This window comes from Petaurus breviceps, unplaced genomic scaffold (genome assembly GCF_028583685.1).
Source record: "Petaurus breviceps papuanus isolate PSGF00001 unplaced genomic scaffold, PetGlider_PUasm1.0 91028, whole genome shotgun sequence".
In the NCBI taxonomy this organism is placed as follows: domain Eukaryota; kingdom Metazoa; phylum Chordata; class Mammalia; order Diprotodontia; family Petauridae; genus Petaurus; species Petaurus breviceps.
In genome coordinates, this window is record NW_027187399.1 from 1 (window position 1) to 11397 (window position 11397).

The 11397-nt window shown below is 37.0% G+C and overlaps 1 protein-coding gene across 4 annotated transcripts; it reads right to left on the minus strand.

Annotated features, from left to right (window-relative positions):
• Positions 1-2368: 2368 nt before the first annotated feature.
• LOC138153835 (calcium-dependent secretion activator 2-like) lies at positions 2369-6643 on the minus strand. 4 transcript variants are annotated; one of them, XR_011166474.1, is made up of 4 exons: positions 5494-6643; positions 5114-5231; positions 3668-3776; positions 2369-2723 (listed from the first exon to the last, which is right to left on the minus strand). XR_011166474.1 is itself a non-coding variant. In XM_069078251.1 (3 exons), the coding sequence occupies exons 1-3, from the start codon at positions 5506-5508 to the stop codon at positions 2479-2481; spliced, it is 369 nt and encodes a 122-aa protein (XP_068934352.1). In that variant the 5' UTR covers positions 5509-5647; the 3' UTR covers positions 2369-2478. The 4 variants fall into 4 exon arrangements, 1 of the variants encoding a protein (XP_068934352.1); XR_011166475.1 differs by lacking the exon at positions 5494-6643 and having other exon boundaries at positions 5174-5348; XR_011166473.1 differs by lacking the exon at positions 5494-6643 and having other exon boundaries at positions 5114-5347.
• Positions 6644-11397: the final 4754 nt, after the last annotated feature.

Below are 11397 nucleotides of genomic sequence, written 5' to 3' on the forward strand. Positions count from 1 at the left end.
TAAATTTCACAAAGTAAAAAGACACCTTGCTCGCATTCCTCAACTTTCCTTTTAGGAGTATCCCTGTTTCACACTTCAACAAATCTTCAAATTTATCAACACGAATCCTTAGGCAATTAGGTGTCATAATGCCAGGCCTAGAGTCTGGAAGACTTGAGTTATGCAAATTCGGCCTCAGATATTTACTAGTAATATGACCTTGGGCAAGTCACTTAACCCCAAAGGTGCATAGGGATAATAATAACACCTACCTCTGGGTTGCTGTGAGCATCAAATGAGAATATATTTGTAAAGTACTTAGCGTAATGCCTGGTACATAGTGAGTATTAAATACATACCAGCTATTATATAGATATATACATATGTACATGCAAAGTATATATATATATATATATATTTGGGGGAACCCAGGTTCAAACTTTAACAATAATGAAGCATCAAGATAGGAATTTAACAGAGGCTTCTGGTGCTAATTTTAAGAGTAGGAATAGTTGCATTGTTTTTAACTTGCTTTTGATATAAAAGGGTGGTGCAGTATAATAGAAAGTATATTGAACTTGGAGTAAGTAGGTTGTGGTTGAAATTCTGGTCCTTCTACTATCTTCCTGACCTAATGAGGTTAATTCATTAGCCTCTCTGAACCTCAGTGTATTCATCTGCAAAATGGAGATAATTTTCTGTGCTATCTCACAGGGTTGTTATGGGAAAATACTTTGTAATCTATTCAACCCTAAATAAGTGTGATTTTTTTATTATTGTTTGTTGCTTATATTTCAACTTCAGCTGATCTATTATTTCATGAGGTGTAATGGTAATGCAAATTTAAAGTTCTTCCCTGCCCCTAGGCCTAAGATAGGCTTAAGAGACTCTGAGAACCTTCCTTGACTTGAAAATATACTCTGCCCCCTAATAAGCTGAATGTGCTCACATGGAGCCTATGGCAGGAGGCTTGGTTTTCAGGAATGCCCACACCTTGATGCTGTGTGATTGGGCAGTGGGTCAAGAGGGTGGTTACATTCTCTGACCCAGGAGAAGGCTATATAATCCCTGATGTGAGGCTTTGCTTTGGGACTCACTTTGAGAAGTGTTAAGTGATTTGAACAGATGAAACTCTGGGCAGCTGTTGAGAGCCCCCTGCTTTGAAAACCCAGATATTGATGCTTCCCTTGCTGATAACTGTGATTTGGTATGAACGTAATGGTTGGACAGTTTGGAAGCCTGTCTGCTTGATCTGTTTCTCTGTCTTGTAACTTGTCTGTATACTCTCAAGTTTGGGGTGCTGACCTTCTTCCCCTGAACTAGGTAAATGATATATGTTTGATTGATTAAAGTAAGCTTGTTAACCCATTTTGAGTTGCTTTACTTTAGAAAAGCAGATCTAAGAACCTGTGTTGGTAGCCATCCTGGGGATGTTGGGGTGCTTGCTGCTACATGAGGGTGGACATGGACGATTTACATGCCACCTTTTCACAAATAGACTTATTACTCTGTGTCTGACCTTTGCTGATGAGTTTTTCATTGCCATACTGGCACCTGTTGAGTGCTAGATCTCTAAATATAATTTGTTTAAGTTGGCTTGGTTTAAAGCTTCCTCAAAAAAAAAGTTCTGAAGAATAGTGTCTTTGGAGAAGAGAGAGATCAATCAAAATGAGGGGAAGGGTATAAAATGGGCCAAAGATATACCCATCTGCATACAGAATGTTTGAGTACATGAAGATGAGAGAAAACATATAACAGGAGGGGAGAAGCAACAGCCTCAAGGCAGGATGAACACTAAGAAGATGATGAGATTTTGCTGCAAGAATTCAAATTTTGCTTGAAAGTGGTCCTATTAATTGGTATTTATGCTTTTTGTTACTAATTTTGTTAATAAGTAAATTCTAAGTACATAGTTCTTGATGTATTGAAAAATACAGTAAAACAAAACTGACTAATAAATAAAAAAGGATTTAAAGAATTGGTATTAATGACTTAGGGCTCATGAAACTTTTTTAAATAACTGGTATGATAACATAATTATTTGATAATATATTAATATTGCTAAAACACCTTAGGAGTGAAAGAAATCTTTCTGTCTGAAGGCCCTTCTACTTTAGTTCAAAGTAATGACTCCTAGACTTTTTGGCATGAGGTATCCAATCACTATTTGGTTTTGTATCATTTCCCCATAAATTCTTAAAAATTCCTCTCTGGCATCGATTTATCTCTGAAATTGCATAGCATTAAAATGAATTTCGCCTTGATAATTTCTGAAGAATTTTGTGACACACCCTTGAAACTATTGGAGACACCCTGGTGTGTTGCTGAACTAAGGTTGGGAATCATTAGTCTAAGATTTATGTAAAAAAAATAGATAATTGGTTGCATGTGTATTAAAATTAACTATTTTTATTTAATTAGGAATCACTTTAGCTGCAAAACTGTGTAAACTATAAAACTGTACAAATTTACATTAGATAATTTTATATCACACTAAGCTTATTGATTGATAATCAAATTATTCTTTAAAAATAACTTACAAAGCTGAGGAGCATCTGCATGGATAGTTCCTCCTTTGGGATTCAGCTTCTGGGTTTGAGTTGCAGGAATAGGTTTATATGACTGGACTGTTGACCTATACATAGCCTGGACCCATAATATCCTATCTTGATCATCATTGCTGGCAAATATTACAGCATCTCCTTCTTTAACAGCATTAAAGAACATCTGGCCACCCTGAAGTCCTGCAGAAATAGGTATGAAATATTAAAATAAAACTTCTACTTCAATAAATATGCAAAATTAAAAGATTTTTATCCCCTTTATTAAATTCCCTAACATAAAATAACTAATTACTGACATAGAGCTATATGAGTAGTTTAGCATTTATAATGGTTATTATGGGCAGTAACCACTTGAAAATCACACATTTTTCCCCTACTGAAATGTATCTCATAAGTTTCTTGAAATCGTTCTTATTAGAACATAGAGTCTCACTCTTTGAAATACTTGCCATTCTATTTGCAGGTGAAACACATGGTCAATTTCTACAGAGAAAGCATCTCTGAATTATTGGGCTCTTTAGTCAGCCCAGAGAGCTCAAAACTGGTAGGAAGGATAAAGAACTGTACATGTTGCATTAACTCTGTTAACTAACACACAGACTTCAGGGTTTTTTTTAATGTTTGACATTAACTTTCAAATAACACCAAAAAATAATTATTTATGTATGGTCTTTTTAGAAGAGAAAAGACTGTCCCTCCTTCTTATGCCTCTCTTTCCATTGATCAAAAACACCAATACCGTTTAATAAGCACTGCTCAACCTCAGTAATTGACTTTAATTGAGAGGTTTTTGGATTTTAGAGAGAAAGTGTCTTGTTTATCTTCCAGAAAATCTTTATACTTTTTCTTTTTTTAAGTAGAAAATCATTTTTTGGTCAGAGTCGGCCAAGACATCTGGGAAGTCTTAAGGGGTTAACATGTTCTTCTTAAGAAAGTTCAAGTGAAACAGCTGTCATTAAGGAAAAAAAAAAGATATCTATGTAGACATATTTGGAAAAATAAAGGACAACTAATGTAGCCACTGGAAGGCTTAACTAAACATCGAATAATGTACAGAATGAAGGGAATTGCACACTTAAGATACATATGCTAGTGAAAAAAAAAGTATAAATAGAATAAATTACCTGAATGTGGATCTGTGTAGTCCACAGTATATCCTCCAAGCTGCATCAACTCCTGTGGTTCAGACTTCTTTTCTCTGTAACTGCACATAGCATAGGTGTACTGGCTGACCTGCTCAAGAAAAGCATTTGTGGATGTGTTGCATTTTATCTGTCAAATTCACCTTTCTTAACTACAAGATGGTAATTACCCTAAGGCCAGTTAAGTGGCACAGTGAATAAAGTGCAGGGTCTAGATTCAGAAAGACATGTTTGTGAGTTCAAATCTGGCTTCAGACACTTAGTAGCTGTGTGACCCTAGGCAAATCACTTAACCCAGTTTGCCTCAGTTTCCTCACCTGTAAAATGAGTAGAGAAAAAACTGGCCAACCACTCTAGTATCTTTGCCAAGAAAACCCCAAGTGGGGTCACAAAGAGTCAGACACAACTGAAAACAATGGAACGACAACAACAACAATTACGCTGTGAGGTTGTTACATGTAGTGTACATATTAAAAATGATGAGTCTGTCATTTTTCACACTTGATCTTTAGGCCATATAACGCTATAAATATAATACCATGGATACTAACAATTCCAGCATATAGCGTATTGACACCAGTGGTTACCTGCCCATTCTTCAATTTTGTCTCTGTTTCCATAATTACTTTCTATAACTACATCTTTGGTGTGCCTCGAAATGAATTTGCAAATGATCAAGAAGTAATAAATAGCAACATTACTTCACTTTTTATGCATCAAAACTATGTACCAAGCACTATGCCAAACACTTTAAAAATAATCTCATCTGATTCCTGGCAGCAACTCTGGGAGGTAGGTGTTGTTATTGCCATTTTATAGCTAAAGAAATTGGGGCAAACAAAATTTAAGTGACCATGCCCAGGGTCACACAGTTAATAAATGTCTGAAGCTGAATTTGGACTCAGTTCTTCCTGAGTTCCACTGAGTTTCCCAAACCATATGTAACACATCATGTCCACAGCCTGGGATGCTGTTGTTATTCTTACTTCATTCTCCAAGAGCACCAATGATATCACAAGGGTGATATCTTGACTTGAGAGTGAATTGGGTTTAAGTGAGGCAAAGTTGTCAGCCTGTAATGTAATGCCAAGGAAAGGCAACTTCCCAAGGTTCAGAATACCAGCATAGGTGCTCTCCATTTTATTCAGTGACAAATTACTAACAGAATATCAAAATATGACATCATTCAAAATATAGCATTTACTAAGTGTGATTAAATAATCTCCAAGTACTACCCCACCCCAGGACCGTACATTCATTTAGTCAATCCCAAAGACCCTCTTCTAAGTACTACTCCACCCCTAGGCTGTACCTTCATTTAGTCCACCACAAAGCCCCTCTTCTCAAATGGAGATTAGTTTCCAATCATACTGTAAAGTACATTCATTTGTTCAACCATAGAACACAAAAAGGTCAAAAGTTCCCCACCTTGGATCACAATTGAATCTACCCCAGAGTTACAACAAACTTAAGCACAGCACTTAATACCCAAATGGAGGTCTTTTCTTCATCTTGACACCAGGCAAGTTCTCAGCAATCTTTGTTCCTGGGGAGACAAAGCTTGGCAAGTCCACAAGATACATTGCCAGTCTCTTCATCAATTCATTCTCTGTTTGCAGAACAGTCCTAGGACCCCTGAAAACATTAGCAAAACCCTCTTCCAGGATTTCTGTAAACATACAACAAGAAAATCCTTCTTCAGGGCTTCTGAACCAACAGAAAGGTTCCCAGACCCCTGCAACAACAGCACTGTCCTTCACCAGTGGACAAATCTGGCAAAACAACATCAAAACAGACAGACAAAGTACCAGCAAAACAGCCATGTCTCCTCAGTCCTTGGCAGCTCCGGGGGCAGGTCTCAAAAGTCCAGGGCCTCAGCAATCCTCTCAGTCTCTCTCTGCCTCCAAAAGTGCTGCTTCCAAAAAGTTCTTCTGCCTCTCTCTTGTGTCTCTCCAAATCTACCTCACCAGCTCCTCCCAGTTCAGCACTCTCTTTTCACATCAACAAGTCCATCCCACAAGTGAGATTAACAAGCTCTGGATTTTAACACAATCAAACCCAAAACCAAGCCAATACAGGGGAATCTTTAAATGCCATTACTATTACACAGCCTTACTCAAGAGTCCAGTGGCAAAACATAAGTCAAGATGATTGGTGATCTCACAGACTGCTCTAGGGCAGCACCAAAAAATACCAAGGAAACCCAACAATTCAGTATTGTGTATAAAGTGAAGTTAAACAAACTTTGTTCTAGAAAAGTCAGGGAATAGCTTAATGTTTTTTCATTGTAATCCTCTTCCAGAGCAGCCCCCATTTGAAGACTTTTCTTGAAGCTTTGCAAAAGGAATTTATTTTATCAAAGTGGCCACATTCTGATTTTTGGTTCAGAAAACATGGCTTCCCAACCTGTGGAGTAACAGTACAGGCTTTGTGGAAACCATTTTGGAGCATTTAGAGGGTTTCTGTCCCTAACTTTAATCAATTTCTGGGTTCAAGATCAGTTTAAAAAATATTTTAAAATGGAATGTACCAAAAGGATGAATTTATAGAAATTCTGACCGCTGGGTAAATAGGGAGATTACTGATCTCCCACTGATAAACTTCCCTCAAATGCTTTCATTCCTCTAAGGAACTGAAGGCCTAACCATGTATTTTGGATTTATATTATATTCTACAAGCTTCACGTCCTCCTCTTCCCGCAGGCCTGATAAAATGAAGAGATTAGAAGAGATAACCTCTAGACAAATATTTCACTGCCCTTCCCTCCAATCAGTGGTTGATCCTTTTCTGGCACTGATGGGGGTCAGGATCCCAATAGGTTCAGCAGGAATTCTGATCTTATCTGAGACAAGAAAACCTACAATATCGTCTGGAAAGAATTCAAGGTCTCAGGCTTAATTGGAGTGAGAGTTGTAGAAGTTTATTGTTAGCTTCCATGAGAAGCAGGCAAGAGTCCTTTAGGGGACCTGCGAGTGAGAGGGGCACATGTTTTTACCTTTAAAGGGTAGGGCTGCCATTGTCAGGGCTGACCAGACCGGAGGGGTCTCAATGCATAGACAAAGGTCAGAGCTGACCAAGAGCAGCATGTGAATAGATAGTTTAGATAAGATTTGGGCCAGACCAAGGAGACAAAAGGCAAGGATAAAGGAGGGTGTGGGCCAGGCCTGGGAAGAAATCAAGAAATCAAGTAAGAACAAAAGGGGTCACAGGGTATTGCCTAGGTGGAGTGTGGGATAGGGAGAAGGGGCAGAGCTCAAGGATGGGAAAGGACAAATTGCAGTTACAACTGAACAGACTGGTTTTACAAGTTGGTTTCACAAATTGATCTAGAGGCCAGGTACCCCATCAGCACCAGAAGAACTCTATCTCTTCTTCTACTAGATCCTAAACTAACTTAAAAGTGCCTTCCATATTAAGTTCCCCATATTTGGTTTTATAGCAGTCCTTGTAGGAATTGGGGCACCATGACTTAGTGAAAATAGAATCACAGGGCAGTCAAGAGACTTGTGTGTACTTGATGCTTTAATAGAGTAAAATTGTAAATACTCAGTCCATTTTTAGTATGTAAGGGGTGGAGAAAATATTAGAATTATAATCAGGAGGGCTGCATTTAAATTCTGAATCCACCACTTCTTGCTTGGTGACACTCCATTAAGGCCCATTTCCCATGGGCAAAATAGGCATAATCTTGCTCTACCTATGTTACAAGTTTAGAAAATGTCCGATATGAATATTATTTCTTTAATGCTATCTATAAAGGTCCTACGTGGTAAATTTTCAGATGACATGAAACTATGAGAGATAGTTAACACAAAGAAAAATATTACCTGGCTAGAAATAGAAAGATAAGTTGTTGTTTTTTTTTAAACTAGATTTTACTGTATTTTTTTTTGTTTTTAACATTACCTAGATTTCTCCTTGTGTCCCTTTCCACTACTAGAAAGTCATTCCTTAAAATATTTTTAAATAGGAAGAAAAAAACATTTAGCAAAACCAATCAACACAACAAAAATATCTCTCATTATATGCAGTATTCCACACATATGAAGCCTGCCTGACCCTTGTAAAAGAACAAAGAGGTGTGTTCTCATATTTTTTCTTTGGGGTCAAGCATTTAAAAATAATTTTGCAATATTTCATTTTGATTGCTTTGGTTTTTGCAGTTAATTTTTTGTATTTATATGTAAATATGTATGTATGTCTATGTATGTCTATATGTATATGTACATACACACGTATTTCCTGACTTTGCTTACTTCACTTTTAGTTTATGAAAATCATCCCATATTTCTCTGCATTTATCACCTACATAATATTGTACAGCATAGTAATTTCCCATTAGATTCATTTGTTTAGCCATCCCCTAATTTGTGGGCATTTACTTTGTTTTCATTTCTTTGCTGCCACAAAAATGTTGCTATAGATATTTTGGAACATACATGGATCCTTTCTTTTTGTAAATGACCTCTTTTAGACATGCCTGGCAGTAGAACCTCTGGGTCCAAGGGTATAGATGTTATAGTCCCTTTCTAACCCAAGTTCATTTCTAGAATAGCTGGGTCAACACATAGCTTCACTGACAATGCATTAGTGTACCTTTCTTTCCACAAACCCTTCAACACCAACTATTCCTGTCTTTTGTAATTATTGCCAAATTGTTAATATTGATACATTGCCTTAGTGTAGTTTGTATTTTTCTGATCATTAGTGATGTGACCCATTCTTTCATATGGCTGTTAATAGCTTGCAATTCTCTTTTTGAGAACTGTTTGCTCTTATCTTTTGAAGCTTTTTGTCTGAACAAGTTGAAAGTTAAAAGAGATAAATGTAAAGTTTTACACTTAGGTTGCATAAAATCAATTTCACAACAGCCACTCTGGGGAGGAACAGCTGGACTCGGTTTGTCTTCTTGCTCCACTGCTGTTGCATTCTCTACTAAATCTCCAAAGACCATGCCTTGGGGGCGCGGGGGGGGGGGGGGGCGGAGGAGGCGGTTCATTTACTCACCATTGGAATTCCCACACTGAAGTCTGAACTGTCTCCACAATGTCTAGTCATCCCCAGACAATATTTAAGATTCTATTAAGTTACCTTCTTCTACTGTATAAGTTATCTCCATCCTCCCCTTTTGAATTCTTGCTCTAGAAATCAAAATCAAATGAATACTACAATGACTTTAGAAAAGGGTATTTTGATCACCTCCTCTTTGACTATATTTTCCATTCTTGTATTCATCTAACTTCCCAGATTAAAAGATCCCTCCCAGGCCACAATTTTCATATACATGTTCTTTCCCTCTTGGAACATGGGTTCCTAGGGGCAGCCATGTGGCACAGTGAGTAAGAGTACTGGCCCCGGCGTCAGGAGACCCAGGATCAGTTCCAGCCTCAGATACTTGGCACCCACACAAAATAACTGGCCATGTAACCTTGAGCAATTTACTTAACCCCAATTGCTTTAAAAAAAAAAAAAAGAACATGGGTTCCTTGGTATCAGGTATTGCCTCTATTCATTTGTGGACTTGTATTCCCCTCAACTTGGTACTTAACAAGCATTTAACAAATCTCTCCCTCCCTTCCTATCTCAGGGGGTATTTTTACCTCATTTTAATTCTTTAAGTAGAGACTAGATGTTCAGTTGTTGAATAAGATGTAGAGGCAGAGGTTAGCTTTCTTTCCAAATCTGAGATTTTCTTTAATTGAAGAATCTGCAGACCTTCTATAATCTAACTACTTTATAAGATTAATTTGATATTAACCATATTATTATTTAATTATTATTGCTCTTTCTTTAAAAATTCTAGGTTATAGTCAAATTGATCAGCTATTCCCCAAACTCATCCTCCCATTTTCTACCTCTGTGTCTTTGTAGTGACTGTTGCTCCCTTCTCTCCTCTGCCATCCTGGAATTCACTCCATTTCCTCCTCTATGAGCACTTCCGTGAAGCCCTTCCTAATCCCCTGATTTGTGATGTCTCCTTTCTCAAATCATTTTGTATTTGCTTAGCTATGTGCATGTCGTGTCTCTCTTCCTCGTCCTATAAATAAAAGTTCCTTGAAGCAGGGGGCTATTTAATTTTAGTATTTATATTAATTACTATTAACTTTAGTATCTGTATAACTAGCTCCTAGGACATACTAGGTGATTAATTGTTAAAGTTCAATTGATAAGGTAATTGGGGGTGAGGGGGGAAGGAATCTCAACACAATATAATTTGTATGGTTAAAACTGGTAGGGAAGTAGTCTATCTTCCTATTTAATGATGAGAAGGCACACAGTGGCTCCTTGTTCAACATGATTATTTGTTCTCTCCCAATTTTTCTCACTCTCTCAGTGTCGTTTTTCTTTCCTTTCTCTACCCCAAGACTCTCTCAGTGTTTTATTTTTCCTTTCCTTTCTCTACCCCAACAAGGCTTGTCAGTAAGTTTCTAATGCAAAGACATTTGCTTAGCTCACAAAAAAGGCTACCTACCTCTGGAAAATATGTAAATGGAATTTTTGCCATATTACTTTGGAAAATGAAACACAAATACCCATTTATTGCTCAAAAAGAATCCTTTCTCTAGTTTTAGGGCAAAATTTCTTTGTTTAGTCATTAGAGCTTTTCAACTCCTGACGTTGAGTTTGGAGTTTTTTAGGTCTCCAACTTTTACTTGATTACATAATCCTTAAATCCTAATTCACTATATGATCTTGCTCATTCTGAAGATTGTGTAAGAGGAGAGATGCTATACACTTTTGAGCACTGAGTTCACTATTATAGGCTCTGAACATCTGAATCATGTAGGGTTTAGTTTGCATATAAGGCAACTTAAAGTAATAAAATGCAACATACACAGGAATTCAATAAAGTTCCTTATATACCAAAGATTTCCCATGAAACATTATTCTTTAAGTTATGTATAACTAAATCATGAAAATATGATGAAATCTCTCTTAAAATCAACATGGATTTTAAGTCCTTCCTGAACTTGTTCATAAGAGTCTTGGAAAACTGGTCTGAAAGTCTTCTGACATATCACCCCATGAACAATCTGGCCCCAGCTGAGAGAGAGATGAGCATGGCGGGAATGTCTATCTTCCCCGCATCGAAAGCAAAAATCTCAAGCAATTATTATTTGGAGCACACAAGTACCACAGTGAAAGTTGCCTTTCCTAGAAAAAACAGAAAGTTTCACCCACTTCTTTTCATTTATTTACCTGAACTCAGAAGCAGGAAAACAGCACCTTCATCTTGAGAATCGTGTTTCTTATTCATTTCACAACCTCATAAAACTTTGCCCCTGTCTTCCAAATCCTATACTAACTTGCCCCCTTCACCCTCCTTGGACCATTTCTTTGTTGTTCACTTCATTCCCTGATTTTGTCATAAATGAAAGTCATTTTACCCTTCATCTTGGATTCTCCATCCATTAAAAGTGGATAAATGTATTTGCCACAAGTAGAGTGAAGTTATTTTTATAGAAACATTCAAATATATTATCTTTGTCAGAAAGAATATTAATATTTTCAGTTGCTCAGACTTCTATGTTCCCTCCTCAGCTAATCATCTATAATCTTTTGGTGGAATAAATATACTTTGTTAGGAGTTCTTTTCAATAGCCCTTCAGCTATGTTCAAAGGTATGTCCTATTTTCAGACAAAACATTAAAAACAGATCTCATAAAATAGGTAAATTATGGGGCAATTAACCTAAAAATGGTAGAAAGGAT